This window comes from Lithobates pipiens, unplaced genomic scaffold (assembly GCF_037356315.1).
Source record: "Lithobates pipiens isolate NorthernLeopardFrog02 unplaced genomic scaffold, aLitPip1_a1.2 Scaffold_18, whole genome shotgun sequence".
NCBI classification, from domain to species: domain Eukaryota; kingdom Metazoa; phylum Chordata; class Amphibia; order Anura; family Ranidae; genus Lithobates; species Lithobates pipiens.
Genome location: NW_027507758.1, coordinates 416,406,852 through 416,426,055, shown reverse-complemented (window position 1 = coordinate 416,426,055; position 19,204 = coordinate 416,406,852). Strand labels below are relative to the sequence as shown.

The window sequence follows — 19,204 nt, the reverse complement described above, 5'->3', positions numbered from 1 at the left end:
CCAGAAGTGACATCGCTTTCCAGGTCACTGAAAGAAGGGGAGAGCGGATGTGTATCCGCTCTTCTCCATCCCATCCACCTGCCATGACTGTCCCAGGCCTGCCAATGGGCAAGCAGCGCCCAGTAAGCATGGCAGAAGCACTGGTACAAGGGTGTGCGAGTGCTCAGGCAGCAGCAGCACCGCCCGAATGCTCTCACCCAACAGGCAGAATCAGTGTCACACACAATCCCGATGTCTGCAGCCACCAGATTGTGTGCAGTACCCCTGGCCATTATGTCCACACAACAAACATACAGACCTGGCAGCAAAAGCTTTAAACCAAAGAAGTTTTGTATTGCAGATAACCAAACATTAGATGTGGTGTTACATTTGTTTTCTTTTTAAGGCTTTTACCCCCAGATCTGGCCAGTACAACCCCTCCTGTATTAGAGCACCTATGCTCTGGCTGAGGGAGCACCAGACACTTTGTACAGCAGCATTGTCAGACTGGGGGAGGGGAATGTTAGATGTATTAGATTCAGATTGGCTTTAATAAATTGAAGCCAAACTCCAGCTCGCATTCCAGTTATAGCAGGAGGTATTTCCCTTTGGGATAAAAGTTTTACATGAATAAATAAAAGTTGATCATTGTAAACTCTTTAACTGGTGCATTTGTAGGGGAGCGTGTTCTGTATAATTACAGACTGGCTGGAGCACCAATTGTGACTAAAGTTAAGAAAGCATAAAAACAAACCAGCTACCACATCTAAAAATTACTAAGCTGCAATACTTGCTTTTGGCTTTAATCAATATTTTCTCCTATCATACACAGCATGCCATGTTCCACGTTAGTACCATTAGCAGTTATATCCCTTAAAGATCTTCAGAAAAAAAAATTAAAAAAAATTATACGCCGATAAATAAGGTATATAACACGCACGTAAAGTTTGGGAAGGAAGTTTAAAGCCTTGTTTAAAAATGGTGCCGCCAAGATACAGAGCCGGGGATGTCCTGTGTATTTCAGCAGGACAGAGAGCAGCCAAAAGGCTCACAATCGGCAGATAACACGATTGTCCCGATTTAAAAAAAAAAAAGTGCGAAAATGTAAATATATATTTATTCCTGTTACTTATTGCAGGAGTATACATGCTGCCCAAAAAAGTAGGGGAAGGGCAGAACTTTCCCTTTCAGATGAAGTTAAGCTTCAAAGGATTAAGTCCACTTTTTTTACATGCAAAAAGATTGCATTTTTAATTTAATATGTTTTAAATGTGCAATTATTTATATTTTAACTAGGAGCCTGCCAAGATTACACCCACAATGAGCAGATCATTGATTCAATGCAGGGCTTTTAAAGGCTGTTAGTGTAAGCTGTCTGCTTGTACCTCATATGGGCATGCAGTTACCAACAGGAAGCCAAGTTTATAACAAGGTTTACCTGGAAAGCTGTTTTAGCACCAGAGTTTTCACACTTAAACATCTACAATTACAAGAGAACCCCTTTTCCCTTCAGGAATCTCGGCTTTAAAAGCCAAGTGCCTTTAAAATGTCCCCACACCAAATATTTTAGAAATGAAAAGGGTACATAAAAAACGCACCCAAAATTGTTGGTCTTCAACTACCATCAATACCCATATAGTTCATTTTGAATAGGGAAACGTGAAGTGCATAAAAGATCTTTATTTGATAGACATTTATTCTTCAGTTTCAGACTCCTCCTCATCCTGGCTGATCTGGAAGTAGCGAAGCTCATAGGTCTCCTTGTTTGATGCAACTACACGCAACCAATCACGCAGACTGTTCTTCTTTAGGTATTTCTTTGTGAGGTACTTTAGGTACCTAAATAGGGGGGGGGGGGGGGGGGGAATTAAAGAAAAAAAAATTCATGAAATATGAGTCAGCAAATGCTCAACAGGACCACAACATTTACATTGCAAGGGTGAATATACTGAAGTTGGACCCTTATACAGGCAGACTAGATCGGACAATCTATTTCCCTGTGTTTATAGACACCCACTGAGATCGGATCTGCCAAACACAGACTGCTCTGGATTCATTCACCATTTGTCTGGCAGATCAGATGACAGTAATGTAAAAAACATACAAGTAGTCTGTTTGCAGCCAACTGGCCCATAGAGGAAAGTGGGTTGTGTCAGTGCTCACTCTGCATCAGCAAAGCAGACACAGACCTGTCATCTACCTGCTCCATGGGGATGAGAGGAGAGAATCCCCCCCACCTAGAGCAGGTGGGTCCACCAGTGTGAAAGAGCCCTTACATTAGATCACCAACTGCAACCACATTTGGAACATTATATAAATGCAAAATGTAACATGTAGCTATACATTTAGGGTTTGATGAATGAATGTGCCCGAGGCAAGAATTTTTTTTGCTGTCTATAGCAACCAGTTAGCTCCCATTTATTTTCAAATCAGGGCAGTAAACTGACAGCTGGCATCAATGAGAAAAATACCTCAAGACTTTTCATACACCAGACTTAACCCCTTCCCACCACCTGTACACATATGCAGCCTCAGGCTGCTTTCACACTGGGGCGGTATTCAGGCGTTACAGCGCTAAAAATAGCGCCTGTGTAGCGCCTGGAAAAAAACCGGCCCCTTTCCCTCCAGTGTGAAAGCCGGAGGGCTTTCACACTGGAGCGATGCGCTGGCAGGACGGTGAAAAAAGTCCTGCTAGCCGCATCTTTGGAGCGGTGAAGGAGCGGTGTATTCACCGCTCCTACCCATTGAAATCAATGGGACACCGCGGCAATACCACCTGCAAAGCACCGCTGCAGCGGCGCTTTGCGGGCGGGTTTAACCCTTTTCGGCCGCTAGCGGGGGTGAGCGGGGGTTAAAACCACCCCGCTAGCGCCTGCAGACCGCCGCTAAGACGGTAAAGCGCCGCTAAAAATAGAACACTCTTAACCCCTTGTTTGCCCCCCTAGTGTTAACCCCTTCCCTGCCAGTGTCATTTTTACATTGACAGATCCGTGTAATTTCACTGGTGCCCAAAAAGTGTCATTTGGGGTCAGATTTGTCTGCCGTAATGTTGCGGTCCCACAAAAAAATAAAATAAATCAGATCGCTGCCATTACCAGTAAAAAGAAAATCCCTAAATCTATTAGTACATGGAGTTAACTCCTCTCCACCACCCCCCAGGTTTCCCGCATTCTGTGTGTCCTGGGGGTGTTGGGCTGGCCAGCAGGGAAAATAAATAAAAACAAACACACACACCAGGTATGCCCTAACCCTTCACCAGGAGAGAGCGCAACACACCCCTGGTCCTCTGCAATGCTTCCAACATGGCTGAGGAAACACAACTGAGGCCTTGGTGGAAGTATCCAGGCTTTAAAGAAATTACTGCAGTGTTGCCTGAGAAGTGGGTGGAGCTGCACTTCTCTAGGTTCTGTCCTGAAAGACTGAGAAAATTACATGTGGCATTTCAGGGGGACAAGAAGTGCTTAAACCAAAAGTCTCAAAGTTGAGCAACATAATGAATAAAAATATATGTATCGGGGGTGCCTACACAAAAATGTTGATTACTCACATGTGTATTGTGAAAACCAGAAAGAATTTTAGGCCCATTAGTAAAACTGATATCTTTAGGGTATATATCTAAAATCCTGCATTTCAAAACTGTTGCACTATGACATAATTGACACCTTGGAGACCAAAATGTTAGTTTCTTCAGAATAAATGTTTGGTGACCAGGTAATCTTGAGGCTTAATTTTTTAAATGTGCAAAAAAATTGCAGAATTTGCTCTGGCAGCAGAAGGGACAAATCACTTCAGGCATGTGCAACTTGCAGCTTTGTTATACAAACATGAATTTACTGGCCCATTGAGAAAGGGCCAAGCAAATACACATGGCATGCAATTTCTTCTAAAACCTGATTCGGGAGCAATTTTGGGTCCATTCTCATCCATGTACAAATCGTCAGTCAAAACACATAAGAGGCAATGAAACATTTGGTCATTGCAACACTAAAGAAACACCTTTAATGAGGCAAAAGCAAGTCATACCCAAAACGACTTACCTTTTAGAAAACTGCTTTTCCGAAACGACGTTAATTTTGTTCTTTTGACGTTCAATATGAACAACGTTCCCAAGATTTCCAGTTTTCCCATTGACCTTCACTCTCTGCTTGAGAAATTGTTCCTGTTTTGACAAAACAGAAATATGTAGACACTAGGGAAGGGAACCCTAGGTACAAACTAGGGAAGGGAACCCTAGTTGGAGCACTCATTAAAAACAATGGTTTTGCAACCACACTAGCAAGCTCGCTACCAGTTTTACTGTATACTAAATATGTATTTTTTATGCTTGATTGCCTACATCAAGTCAACTGTACACAAATCTGTCATGAAGCAGACAAGTCATCTTAACATACAAGACACCACCGCTGGGTGCCTGCAATATAATGCTGCACTCTAGCAAGTGCTTACTTTAGGATTTTGTGGTCACAGGTGTGGATGGTGCTTGTATAACACGTGACCACGTTGTACAAGAGCTGCTTGGGACTAGAATTAGAACCAGAAAGTTGCCACCATGTCACTTACTGCTGTGTTTCCTACAGTGGGCTTACTTCAACGTGACCGTGCAGGCAAACTTAAATAGTCAGTTTTCTAGTTCAACAGTGCGGTTTCCTCCTATAGCATTGTGTCCAACATGATCCATAAATGGCTGCACAATCTTTCTGGCTTTGGAGTGGCAGTGTTGTATCACAGGAATGGTGGCGTGAGATTACCAACACCCATCCAGGAAACAAACACCAAATATTAAAAGCCATTTACCTGGAGTTTCACTTTAATTTCTGGAATTACATTGGCTGTAAAGAATACACAAGTGACATTGCTACTTCAGTTGATTTTCCATTGACAATTTGGTCTGATCCTTTGTTCAAGTCCACTTTCACTGTAGACTGAGCAAATGTTGTACTTTATATCCCCCCTCCCGGTTTGCTACAAGTCAAGGGAACATTCATAAATATCAGTAAAAGACATGACACTACCCGCAAATGACCAACTTTCATACAGTCTTAAAATTGGAACTAAACCCTTCATACAAAGTGGAATTAAACAATCCTAGCCAAAGGCTGCACCATCTTAGCCTCCATTTAGATTTGCACTTGGTGCTGCATAAGTGAGCATCTGTGAAACCAGCAATGCAAGCGTTTTGAACATTTGGTTGTGCAGACACACTGGCAACTGCCAAAGTCATCACCAGAAGCATACCCCAAAGCAGAACTGAACCCATCGATTTAACTTTCTTAAAAGTTACATTCAAGCCATGTTGGGAATAGAGCTGCTCGTGATCTTAGCTGAACTGTCAATCATATGGCTGCTGTAATTAACTGATCACATGCAGCACCATGGCAACTGCAGATCAAACAAAGGCAAATATGCAGCTTTCCTGACTATAAAAGTAGTGTTTAGTTCCATTTTAAATGCATCTGTTCTAAAAAAAAAAAAAAAAAAAAAAGTTAAAAAGCAGTGTGCTTAGTTCCTTGGAGTATCAACAGAACATTCTTTCACTACAAAACACTCACAAAGTTGGCAGAGTCAAAGATGCCATCTTCTACAGGATGGGTAAGATCCAGAGTGAACCTCCAGGTAGCCTTTTTGGATTTCTTCACTGTTGGTGTCCTTTTCACCTTTTGCTGTAAAAAATTAGGCTGTATTAATAAAAAGGTGTAACATTTTCATCTCCTTTTCTGCCCTCAAACTGTGTGCTTTCCCAAATGCTGGAGTCACTTCTCAGGACAATCCCAATAGAAGTCTATGGGGGTGCAGGTACAGCCGGTGTCCTCGGGTCCCCAGTCTGATAGTGTCTGCCCTGTAATGCGCGCCACTTGTTACATAGTCAGGTTGAAAAAAAAAAGACACAAGTCCATCCAGTTCAACCTTAAAAACAAATAAATAAAATAAAAATAATCGTACAATCCAAATACCCAATTTTATGCCCACAATTGATCCAGAGGAAGGCGAAAAAAAAACCCCAGCAGAGCATGCTCCAATTTGCTACAGCAGACCCAAACAAAGTGGGAATACTTGGAAGTGCAGAGGAGTTAGGGGTCTTTTAGACCCCAGATTGCTCCATGAAGAGTAAATGTCACTGACTATTGCTGGTTCAAACTGGAGTGGCTTCAAATCCACCCGACTCTGAAGCTATCCTGTAAAGCGCGGATTGCAAAATTACCTCTGTATAGAAGTCAATGCAAGCTGCTTGGAAGGCACTCCCAAGTAGTACAGGAACCTTTTGCTAAGTCGTAGTGACTTGATTCGCGCCTATCAGAGCGGTCCCATTGCACTGAATGGAGAGCAGCTTATCAGGCTGACAAGTCACCCGTGTGAACCGGCACTTACTGTCACAAGGGATGTTTGCATTGCTTGTGACAAATAAAAATGATCAGAATTTATTTTTTAAAGGGACAGTGCGTCCCCCGCACCAAAGAAAAGAAAACATGTCACGCCTGCAAATGTAAAGTGTTCAAATGACGTGTGGCATCACTGCGTTCCTCAGAGCAAGTGTAATTCTTGCAAAAGACTTAAATTTGATTTTTAAGTACTGTAGTTTGTCGCCATTCTGTGTGCGTGCAATTTTAAAGTAAAATGTTAGCTATCCATTTAGTCTGCACTAGGGATGAGCTCCGGCGTGGGTTCGCATACGCCATGTGCAGAGCCCGCCAGGAAGTCGGTGCAGTGCTGCACTACTCACAGACAGTGAGCCATCACCCAATCTCTGCAGCCGCACATAGGGAAATGTCTCACTGCCTGTGATTAGCGCAGCGCTGCGCCAACTTCCTGGCGGGCTCTGCACGTGGAGCATGCGAACATGCCTGAGCTCATCCCTACTCTGCATATCATCTTTCAGGTTATACAAAAATAATGGTCTAACTTTTTAGTATTTTTAATTCAGTCAAGTGCATTTCCCCCACAAAAAAAAACTAAAAAGTTTTAAAGATCACTGAAAATACTGCGCAATACAATATTGCAACAACCGCCATTTTATTCTCTAGGGTTTCTGCTAAAAAAAAAATACAATATATATATACACACACACACTATTTTATACACACACACACACACACTATTTTATACACACACACACACACTATTTTATACACTATTTTATACACACACACACTATTTTATACACTATTTTATACACTATTTTATACACTATTTTATACACACACACACACTATTTTATACACACACACACACTATTTTATACACACACACACACACTATTTTATACACACACACACACACTATTTTATACACACACACACACTATTTTATACACACACACACACTATTTTATACACACACACACACTATTTTATACACACACACACACTATTTTATACACACACACACACTATTTTATACACACACACACACTATTTTATACACACACACACTATTTTATACACACACACACTATTTTATACACACACACACACTATTTTATACACACACACACTATTTTATACACACACTATGTTTGGGGGTTTTGAGTAACTTATTTAACTCGTAAGCAAAGTGTCAGGAAAAGTGCTTAATCTTGAAATGATTAAAGTAACGCAGTGCCAGACAGCAAAGAAATAGCCTGGTTAGGAAGGAGGTAAATCTTCCAGAGGCCAATTGGTTAACAGTGATATTGTGGGACAAGTCTATTGACAAGGAGGTCTCCCTCAGGGGGTCTCTATGTCAGTATGAAGTGTGAGTGTCCAGGCAGTTCCTGTATGATCCGAGAACTCCGTCTGCCGGCACACACCGATGTACACTGCCTTCACCTCACTGCACGGATCCAATCAGCAAGAGTATCTATAGGCAGTGTGAGAGAGAACTATCTAGACAGCAGCTCGGTAAGACGCCACTGATGGTCTAACCAGCCTCCTAGATACAAATAACGGACTCCATCCACATGTCCCACACTCACCGGCGCCATTTTCTCTCGCTGAGCCTTGTCAAAGAGAGCGCGCAGCGCCGCCCCCCGATATATATAGCTGTAGTCACGTGTTCCTGCTTAGTATGTCACTTCCGCCGTGAGCCGCGTGTGGCTGAGTCAGGGAGCAGGGAGGGAGTCAGGGAGGAGGGAGGAAGGAGGAATTAGGAATTAGGGAGGAGGAGGAGGAGGAGGGAGGGAGGGAAGGGTCTATGTACAGGGTTGCCCTCCCTGTCACTGAGCACGGGGCACGGTTTGTGTAATCCTCAAGGCACACACAACCCTTTCAGGGAAAAGACACTACAGGTTCCATGAAAACAACAATGTATGCATATAAAAAAAAACCAGAAAAGTCACAAAATTATATTAAACTCATATAAAAAAGACCTACAAGTGCATAGGATCCCCTTAGTAGATTATGAAAGTTTATATTATATTCAGTAAATGTTCCAGATGTTGAAGTTTAACCACTTAAAGCGGGAGTCCGCCGGGACTCTGCGTTTTTTTTTTTTTTTTAAAGCCAGCAGCTGCAAATACTGCAGCTGCTGACTTTTAAAATAGTGACACTTACCTGTCCAGCACGCCCGCGATGTCGGCACCCGAAGCCGATCTGTAGATCGTTTGTCGGGTGCTGCCGCCGCCATCTTGGGTATGGGAATCAGGAAATGGAGCCTTTCAGCTTCATTTTCCGGTTCCCTACTGCGCATGTGCGAATCGCGCTGCGCAATAAGGACGGTCCCCGCTGCCTCTGGGATCTGTGTGTTTCCCAGCAGGCAGCGGGGCACTTGCGGAAAGGGGCGGGCACTTGCGGAAAGGGGGGTAATATACGCCCCTTTCCGCAGAGAGCTATCCCGGAAGTGGGTGCAGAATACCTGTACTGTACAGGTATCTGCACCCCCCTCCCCCCTGAAAGGTGCCAATTGTGGCGCCGGAGGGGGGGAGGGTTCCGATGAGCGGAGATCCACTTTAGGGTGGACCTCCGCTTTAAGGACTGGAAGGATTTGCCCCCTTAAAGTGGGAGTCCACCGTTTTTTTGTTTTAAAAGCCAGCAGCTACAAATACTGCAGCTTCTGACTTTTAAAATAATGACACTTACCCGCCCAGCGCGCCCACGATGTCGGCACCCGAAGCCGATCTCTCGATCATCTCTCGGGTGCTGCCGCCGCCATCTTGGGTATGGGAATCAGGAAGTGGAGCCTTGCAGCTTCATTTCCCGGTTCCCTAATGCGCATGTGCGAGTCGCGCTGCGCAATAAGGATGGTCCCCGCTGTCTCTGGGATCCGTGTGTTTCCCAGCAGACAGCGGGGGACCTTCGGAAAGGGGCGTAGATTCTGCGGAAAGGGGCGTACCTTCTGCAGATATCTATGCCGGAAGTGGGTGCAGATACCTGTACTGTACAGGTACCTGCACCCCCCTCCCCCCTGAAAGGTGCCAATTGTAGTGCCGGATGGGGGGGGGGGTTCCAATGAGCGGAAGCTCCACTTTAGGGTGGACCTCCGCTTTAATGACCAGGCCATTTTTTTTTTGCGATACAGTGCTGCGTTGTTTAACTGACAATTGTTCGGTCGTGCGATGCTGTATCCAAACAAAATGTATGTACATTTTTTCCCCACAAATAGAGCTTTCTTTTGGTGAAATTTGATCACCTCTGTGGCTTTTATTTTTTGCGATATAAAAAAAGCAACAATTTTGAAAAAAAATATTCATCAGTTTAGGCCAATATGTATTCTACATATTTTTGGTAAAAAAAAAAAAAAATGGAAATGTATATTGATTGGTTTGAGCAAAAGTTATAGTGTGCACAAAGTAGGGGATACATTTATGGAATTTTTATAAATTATTTATTTTTTACTAATAATGCCCGCGATCTGCATTTTTTAGCGGGACTGTGACATTGCGGTGGACAGATCGGACACTTTTGACACTTTTTTCTCAGCGATCAGAGCTAAACATAGCCACTGATTACTGTATGAATGACACTGGCAGCGAAAGGGGTTAAGTGTTACCTAGGGAGGTGTTTATAACTGTGGGGGGAGTGTACTGACTGGAGGAGGAGAGAGATTGCTGTTCCTGATCACTAGGAACAGTAGATCTCTCTCTCTACTCCCCTGTCAGAATGGGGATCTGTTTGTTTACATTGACAGATTCCCGTTCTGGCTCTCTGAGGTGCGATTGCGGGTGACCGGCAGACATCCCGGCCACCAGGAACGTGCGTGCATCGGCTCTGGCGTTGCGCCCCCTATAGCTTCTCAAATCGGCCGACATACAATGATGGCGATTCATGCAGCCGTGTCAACCTGCTGCAGTACAACTGGTTGGCAAGTAGTTAAAGAGGAGCTCCAGACTCCCCCAAAAACCAAAACTTTTAATATAAGTACACTTACCTGTCCAAAGGTCCAGGGCTGTCCTCAACCTTGCCGATTCTTCAGGCAGGGTTCACACTTATGCGAATTTGATGTAGGTTTCGTGGATGTTGGGGGGAGGTTGCTATAAATAGATTAGCAGCCAGCTTGCTGTCTAAGAACAGAGCTATGCACATTCCTTTCTTCCTTTGCCTATGAGGAGAGGGGGTGTGTGCCTTTCTTCTAATCAGCTGTCTTGGCTGTATGCCCAGGCTTCTCTGCAGTGTTAACCAGGAAGAGAAACTCTTCTAACACAAAGAACACTTTCTAAAGGATATATACAGATGAACACAGCAGATTTACATGTAAAACTTATGTAGAGAGATTTGTTTCATTCCTGTGTATCATCTGAGGCTGTTCACTTCTCTGGGTATATGTGACGGTTTACATCCACTTTAACAACCAGCATACACTACTCCCTGGCGCATAATGCACTATGCAGCGCTCAGTGCATTGCAGGGTCTTCGTCGGGGCAAACTCCCTGCAAATGAGTGAGTTCAGCTCAAACTCATGCTCGAGCCGAACCGTTTGCCCATCCGTATTCTGCATATATGAATGAAAATGCCTGTCATTACTAGGGATAGGCCAAATACCCCGTTTGGTTCGCACCTCAAACAGGTAAAAAGTTCTAGCGAACATGCGAACCCTATTAATGCCTATGGGACACGGACATGAAAAATCAAAAGCCCTAATTTTAAAGGCTTATATGCAAGTTATTGCCATAAAAAGTGTATGGGGGTCTGGATAATGCCCTAGGGGACAAATGCAAAAAAAAGTTTTTAAAACAATCGTTTTTTAAAGGAGCAGTGATTTTAATGCTTAAAGTAAAAAAATAAATATTCCTTTAAATATTGTGCCTGGGGGGTCCCCTTAGTCTGCATTTAAAGTGACGCACCTCTGCGATGTATAGAACATGCTGCAGCAATAATGACAGTTTTAAAGGAACAAATGTAATTAAAATTTGCTCGCAGCTGTAATGTATTGCCGAATCCCGGCAATACAGATTAAAAAAAATGGAAAACAAAATGGCGTGGGGTCCCCCCAAAATCCATACTAGATCCTTATTCGAGCATGCAGCCTGGCAGGCCAGGAAAGGAGGGGGGCGAGTGAGTGCCCTCCCTCCTGAACCATACCAGGCCACATGCCCTCAACATGGGGGGGTGCTTTGGGGCAGGGGGGGGCTCAGCAAACCCCCACCTCAAAGCCCATTGTCCCTATGTTGATGGGCACAAGGGCCTCTTACCGACAATCCTGGGCTGTGGTTGTCTGGGCCTGTGGGTGGTGGGCTTTAACAAGGGGGCCCCCAGATCCTGCCCCCCCCCCATGTGAATGGGTAGGGGTACATTGTACCCCTACCCATTCACTAAAAAAGTGTAAAAAAGTAAGAAAAACAGTAAGCCGTTTTTGACAAAAATTGTGTACCCCTTGATGTAATCCACCGTCAATCACGTCGCCCGTTGGACCGAAAAATAGAAGGAAAAAAAAGCGCTCTGCACCCTGGGAGGCCTCCCAGCTGTCTGCCTACTCCCTGCTTTGACAGCTCTTTTATAGGCTATTTTTCAGTCCGGCGGGCAGCGTGTTTGAAGATGGATACATCAAGGGACACAAATTTTTTTCTTTTTTAATAAAGGACTTGTCACTTTTGTACACTTTTTTGGTGAATGGGTAGGAGTACAATGTACCCGATACCCATTCAAATGGGGGGGGCGGGATATGGGGGCCCCCTTGTTAAAGGGGGCTTCCAGATTCTAATAAGCCCCCTGCCCGCAGACCCTGACAACCACAGCCCTGGGTTGTCAGGAAGAGACCCTTGTCCTCATCAACATTGGTGCCCAGAAAGTTCGGGTGTTAGGCGAGTACCTGAATGTTTGGGCCAAACCTATGCTCGGCCCAAACTGTTCGCCCATCAATAGTGGTGCCTGAACACTGTAACCCCTCACAGTTACTCTTGTTGGGTGCAGGAACTGCTGTTAAAAATAAGAAGAAAACATGTAATTACATGCACACTGCAATCAGTTACATCAGCATCAGGGGGCTTGATAGCTGCCGTTGATCCAGGACTGATTCACTTTGATAAATGTTAGCATGTCTAGGGAGTCTGTGAACAGGCGCATTCTTTTATCCATCACAAACCCTCTAGAAGCACTGAATGTCTGTTCAGAAAGCATGCTGGATGCAGGACAGGCCAGTAGCTTGATTGCATATTGAGAAAGTTCTGGCCAGTGGGTCCATTCTCAAGACCCAGTAACCGAGTGGATGCTCAGTTGGAAAGGTCTCCAAGTCTGCTCTTGCCCCTAGATAATCCATAGTTACATAGTAGGTGAGGTTGAAAAAAGACACAAGTCCATCAAGTCCAACCTATGTGTGTAATTATATGTCAGTATTACATTGTATATCCCTGTATGTTGCAGTCGTTCAGTTGCTTATCTAATCGTTTTTTGAAACTATCAATGCCCCCTCCCCCCCCGCTGAAACCACCACCTGTGGAAGGGAATTACACATCCTTGCCGCTCTTACAGTAAAGAACCCTCTACGTAATTTAAGGTTAAACCTATTTTCTTCTAATTTTAATGAGTGGCCATGAGCATTGTTAAAATCGCTTCTGCGAAAAAGTTTTATCCCTATTGTGGGGTCACCAGTATGGTATTTGTATATTGAAATCATATCCCCTCTCAAGCGTCTCTTCTCCAGAGAGAAAAAGTTCAGTGCTCTCAACCTTTCCCATTAACTAATATCCTCCAGACCCTTTATTCGCTTTGTTGCCCTTTTTTGTACTCGCTCCATTCCCAGTACATTCCTGCTGAGGACTGGTGCCCAGAACTGGACAGCATACTCTAGGTGCGGCCGGACCAGAGTCTTGTAGAGCGTGAGAATTATTGTTTTTATCTCTGGAATGAATCCCCTTTTTAATGTATGCCAATATTCTGTTTGCTTTGTTAGCAGCAGCTTGGCATTGCATGCCATTGCTGAGCTATGCTATGCTGCCGATGGTTGCCAACCCTGGGCGCTGAGAACTAAAGGCATCGGTCAGCCGGCTGCCTTCTCCACCGCTCTTCCTCTGACCGAACAAAGCCTCAAAAACACGTTGTCCAGGAAATGGTAACCTCCCATTATCTGGAAAAGTGTTACACAAATTTTTCTTCAAGGCGTCCTGAAGATGTTTCATCCTCGTCTCCCTCTGTGAAGGCAGGAGGAGCTCTGCAACTTTACCCTTGGAACGTGGATCAATAAAGGTTGCCAGACAGTAATGATCCCTCTCCTTGATATCACGAATCCTCACATCCGTTCGCACGATTTGCAAAATCAGGGAGCCTAAGCAATGTAAGTTTGAGTAGGCATAAGATTCTGTGTCCTCTGGGTCATTAAGGATGACATTGTCAGGAACTACCTCCTCCCAGCCATGTACAACTCCTTGGGTTTCTGGGGACTGTAAACCATCCCTTGTAGATTGCTGTATGTTATCCTCTACATCAGGGGTAGAGGACCTCGGCACTCTATCTGTGGTGAAACTACAAATCCCATCATGCCTTTATCTCCAGGAGTTATGCCTGTGATTGTCAGGGTCTTGCAATGTCTCATAGGACTTGTAGTTTCACCAGAGCTGGAGGGCTGAGGTTGCCTACCCCTGCTCTACATCTGTTCTGACATAATCCTCCTCCCCTTTCTCCTGTGTGTTTGGTGGCCCCACAGGAATGGTATCTGCATAAAGTGGGCCTTGAGAGGAAAGGGAGTCCTCCTCTTCCTCCCACTGTTCTGCCTCAAGTGCCCTGTCCATGATTCCACAAAGCTTGTGCTTCAGCAGGAAGACTAGGGGGACAGAGTCACTGATGTATGAATTTTCACAGATCACCATCCTTGTGGCCTCCTCAAATGGTGACAGGACAGTGCATGCATCCTTTATCAGTAGCCACTGGCTTGGCAAGAAGAAGCCAAGCTCCCCGAGCCATACTCACACAGGTACTCATTGATGGCTTTCTGCTGCGTGTGCAGCCACTGCAGAATTGCCAATGTTGAATTCCACTTAGTAGACATGTTACAAATGAGGCGGTTGGTGGTTATGTTGAATTCCCATTGAATGTCAGCCAGCGGAGCACTGGCATTGTATGACCGCCAGAAATGGCCACAGAAGGTTGGTGCCGTTGTGGCATTAAATCATTCCTGGCTCAAGCTGTCATGACATCAATCACCTCTGAGCCTGCCCCTGCAGAGCTGACAGAATCGCTGCCCTGGTGTGGCTCCTGTCCCCTAGATCAACTGAAGCACCCATGGCATCTTTTAGCCTGACTGTTTGTATGTGGCAGAATCACCACCAGCTTTTTGGAGACATGGTGGCTGAACAAACTCCAGCACTGAACCCTGTCTTGCACCCTTCCCTGCTGCCAGCAGAGTTACCCAGCGCGCCATGAAGGAAATGTAACATCCCTGATCATGCCTCCTGGACCATGAGTCAGCAGTAATATGGACTTTACTGCTGACCGCCATGTCCAACAAGGCCAAAACATTGTCTTCCACATCATGGTACAGAGCTGGAATATGTAAAAATACATTTCTTTATGGAACCTGCCACTGTGGTACAGCACATTCTGCAAATTCACAAAAGGGGGCAGAGTCAACCAGATGAAAAGGCAGCAGTTGTAGTGCTAGCAATTTGGCCAAGCTAGCATTTAGACACTGAGCATGTGGATGGCTGGGACAGTATTTTTTTTACAACTGGGGAAGCTAAATTTGCCTGGTGAAATCAACAGGTGGTGTACTGCAGATTGGGTGCAAGTACCTGTGGCACCCATTGCAATACCATCATTCCTCTCAGTGGAGGTTTTTGAGAAGACTTGAGATATAGTAGGGGTAGAGATCCCAGATGAGGAGAAATAAGTCTGCATTTTTCTATGATGTGGGTCTTTCAGGTGCTGTTGCCAACAGACTGCATGGCAGGTTGTCATATGTCTTGTCAAGCATGTGGTGCCCAAGCGGCTGGTGTTCTGGCCACGCTTGATCCTCTTCAGACAGAGATTGCAAACAGCAACGCTGCAGTCTGCTGCATGTGTGTTAAAAAAACCCTGCACCAATGAACTTTTGGAAGTCAGCGGTGAGTCAGCAGTGCCCTGCACCTGTGGAGCTCTGTGGTGTGATGCAATAGGGTAGCTGCCCTTAAACTGGCCCCTGGAGGACATTCTGCCTTGTTGGAGTTGTACCTCCTTCTCACTTTCCTCCTCTGTTCTCTCAGGCACCCAACTACAGTCAGTGACCTCATCATCCCCTCCTTCCTTTTCACTGGAGCAAACTAGGCATTTTGCTGCAGCTGGGGGAACATGACTGCTAGTTTCTTGTCCTTCTGTGGCACCCCTCTCTCTAGGCTCATGTTACTCCCTTCATCAACCTGGGAACCAACATTGGAGCATTCAAATTGCTGTGCATACTCCAGCAGCATGTAACCAACACTATGATTGAATAATTCAGGTGACTCCTCCATGCAGGATAGTGGGGCTATGGAAGGAGAATCTGTGGAGAAGGTGGAATAGGCTGCTTTGGCAGCTGCGGTGGAAGTCAAACTAGTATGAGTCTAGATGACAGAGCATGAGGATGGCTTCGTTTTCCAATCGACCAACTTTTCTGCATGTTGTGGGTCAAAAACAAGGCTAGCAGCCAGCTGCGGAAAAAAAAAGGACACGAGTGCCCTGCCTGCAGAGGATGCATGTCCATGACCACTTTTCACTGTAGACACAGAGGCTGCTTGCCCTCTTTTAGTGGCCGGCCTGTGAGCATCTGCCCCTCCTTGTTGGCCTTTCGGACATGATGGGGATTTTTTTGGGGGGGATTTTTTTGGGGAGGATTTTTATAACTTTTTATTATAGAGTGTGGGGTAGAAATATGGTGCTTGGGTGCAATACTTTTGTGCTTTGTGCGCTATAAACCATTTTATTATTGTTTTTTATTTTTGCAAGGGATTTTTATAACTCTTTATTATAGAGTGTGGGAAGGGAATATTTGATAAAGAAAAAAGGGTGCTGGTGCAAAAAAAAAAGAAACTAAACTGTAATTAAGTAAGGCCAAAAAAACAGTGGTGACGCAGAAGGAAGACCACCTGTCACTCAGAAGAAGGAACAGCATTTATGGAGAATAATATTTTTTGCTGCTGTAAATATGAATTCAATAAGCCCCCCCCCCAAAAAAGTGGGGGGGCACTGCTGATGCAGAAAGAGAAACACCTGCAATGCAGAAGGGGGGACAGAAATTAAGTCTTAAATATTCTTAATATTAAATATTATCAGAATAAAAAAAAAAGTATACCACTGCTTTGCTGATGCAGAAGGAATAAAACCTGCGACACAGAAGGGGGAGTACTAATAATGCAGCAACAGAACCTGATACTGCAAAATATGTTTTTTAAGAAATGAAAAATAAAAAAATGTTATATCTTTATGTTTGAAGCCTGAAATGTGGCAAAAGGTTGAAAAGTTCAAGGGGGGCGAATACTTTCGCAAGGCACTGTAGACAAAAGAGCAGGGCAGAAAGTATTTGTAATTGCTTAGTACGGTCCTGGAATACAGGATCATGTGGGTTGTTCATTGCCATAGTCCAGTTAGCTGCGATTTGACAGACAGAAATTGTTGCAATGTCTGGTTGCAGAGCTGGGCCTCCAAGGGTAAAGTGCCTAAAGCCTTTAAGAATGTCTGAAACTTAATATCTGCAGAATCTTTGAATGAAATAACATCTTTAACTGGTACAGTGAGATGTTTGTTTATTATTGAGAAGGGAAGATCTAGTACTACTACAAAGTGAAGTCTTTTTCCACTAAATAGAGCTTGGCAATGATTTTTAGAGAGGTTATTTCTCTGTAAGGGAAAAGAGGTCCATCACCGTAGGACACTAGCAAAAAACTGAGGACTCAAAAAGTGAGATTACAGGGGTGATGCCTGGGTGGATAATCCTAAAAAGCTTGCCAGCGTCCAGTCACACGAAAGTACCAGCCTATGACCTAGAACCAATAAATACTCAGCCTGTGTCCTGTACTGTACTGTACAGCATATTGCTGTCACCTCTGTACCATGTTTAAAGGGGTTGTAAACCCTCATGTTTTTTCACCTTAATGCATCCTATGATGGCAGTGACCGGCCCCCACAGTGCCCCCCCCCCTGCTTTACTTGCCTGAGCCCTTGAATTTCCAATGGGGAGGACGCGCTGTCCCTCTGCCTGGGGTTCTTGGCACTTGATTGGACAGATTGATAGAAGCGCAGCCATTGGCTCCAGCTGCTGTCAATCAAATACAATGACGCGGGAGCTGGGGGGGTGGGGCCAAGTCATACATTCAGCGGCTATGGATGTTGAATGCTGGACTCGAGAGTGCTTCTGGGAGGAGCCACGAGAGTCACCGAGGGGCCCCAGAAGTCAGTGTTCGGGGTCACTCAGTGCAAAACAAACTGCACAGTGGAGGTATGACATGTTTGTTATTTCTTTTTTTTATATATATATATTTAAAGCTTTACACTCACTTTAAGCTGTGATATCATCCACAGAAAAATATACATTTTAAATAGTTTTTATTGATATGGTAAAATATATATATTTTTTAATTATAATTCTGGTATTATGTATGACACCTTAAAAATCTTGGGGTATTGAATTTTTTTGGTGTTGAATTTTTTATATGGGGATGCGGTATCTTAATGGGTACCAGGAACAATTTATTTATTAACTTGGTGAGATATGAGTTGTGTATACAAAGCCTAAAACATAAAGGCTTTTGCACAGGCACCAAGGTATATACAGGCATGTACTGGCCATTGGGACTACTGGGAGTTTCCCGGTGGGCCGATGGCTCAGTGGGCCGGTTTCAGTGACAAAGTAATGGCTGCACGGCTTGCCCTCAACTTCACGCAGTGATGTGAGAAAGATGAGAAAAACACAGAGGAGAATAAGTGAAATAATAAAAGAGGTTAGTGAGGACTACTTATGTTATGCTACTTATGTTTTTTTGCACAATTACGTATAGTTTTATATACTGTTTTTGTGCTTGTTTGCAAAATTAAAGTGGGCTGGTCTGGATGAAGTCCAGGGCCAAATTTTTGTCCCAGTCCAGCCCTGGGTATATATAACAAAAAATTTACTTTAGGAATTAGATGCTGATTGTGGTGTCTTTGCCATCTCTCTCCACAACTTTCTCGATTCCCCACATGCTTACAGCTTTCCTCTGTTATTTAAATTGAAATTCTGAGGACTGCATATCCCATGGTACCTTGCTGCCAGCAGGTTGTGATTCTTGTACTGACTGTGCAGCTTCATGAAACTCTTCCTCTCATTACCTCTGTAGTTCAGAAGGCAGGCTCTGCAAATTCTGGGACACAGCAGTGTCTACACATTGGGTGTGGTGAATACATATAAAAGAATGTAGGGAATGTAGGGAATGTAGGGAATGTAGGTACGAAAATATGTGGGGACCTTCACAAAGTAAGTGTAAAAACTACAAGATCATTAAGAGTAATAGAAGTAGGCTAGAAATACATTAACCACTTGCTTACTGGGCACTTAACCCCCCCCCCCCCCTGCCCAGACCAATTTCCAGCTTTCAGCGCTGATGTACTTTGAATGACAATTGCGCGGCCATACAACTCTGTACCCAAATGAAACTTTTATCATTTTTTTCCCCACAAATAGAGCTTTCTTTTGGTGGTATTTAATTACAGCTGGGAGTTTTATTTTTTGCTAAACAAACAAAAAAAGATGCAAAATAAAAAAAATAAAAAAATCATGTTTAATAGTTTGTTATAAAATTTTGCAAACAGGTAATTTTTCTCCTTCATTGAAGTGCGCTGATGAGGCGGCACTGGTGGGCACTGATAGGCTGCACTGGTGGGCACTGATAGGCATAGTT

General features: G+C 44.2%; 1 protein-coding gene across 1 annotated transcript; it reads right to left on the bottom strand.

The window, feature by feature from the left end:
- Positions 1-1,639: 1,639 nt before the first annotated feature.
- On the bottom strand, positions 1,640-7,951 carry RPL22L1 (ribosomal protein L22 like 1). The gene is made up of 4 exons (XM_077487995.1): positions 7,928-7,951; positions 5,529-5,639; positions 4,017-4,138; positions 1,640-1,818 (listed from the first exon to the last, which is right to left on the bottom strand). Exons 1-4 carry the CDS (start codon positions 7,934-7,936, stop codon positions 1,674-1,676), a joined length of 387 nt encoding a protein of 128 aa, XP_077344121.1. The 5' UTR covers positions 7,937-7,951; the 3' UTR covers positions 1,640-1,673.
- Positions 7,952-19,204: the final 11,253 nt, after the last annotated feature.

What these genes read in the sequence shown, in the direction of transcription:
- RPL22L1 (XM_077487995.1), bottom strand. An exon ending in TCTTTGACTCTGCCAACTTT is followed by an intron (nt 4,139 to 5,528) that starts GTGAGTGTTTTG and finishes TTGTCAAAACAG; the next exon opens with GAACAATTTCTCAAGCAGAG. An exon ending in GAAAAGCAGTTTTCTAAAAG is followed by an intron (nt 1,819 to 4,016) that starts GTAAGTCGTTTT and finishes CCCCCTATTTAG; the next exon opens with GTACCTAAAGTACCTCACAA.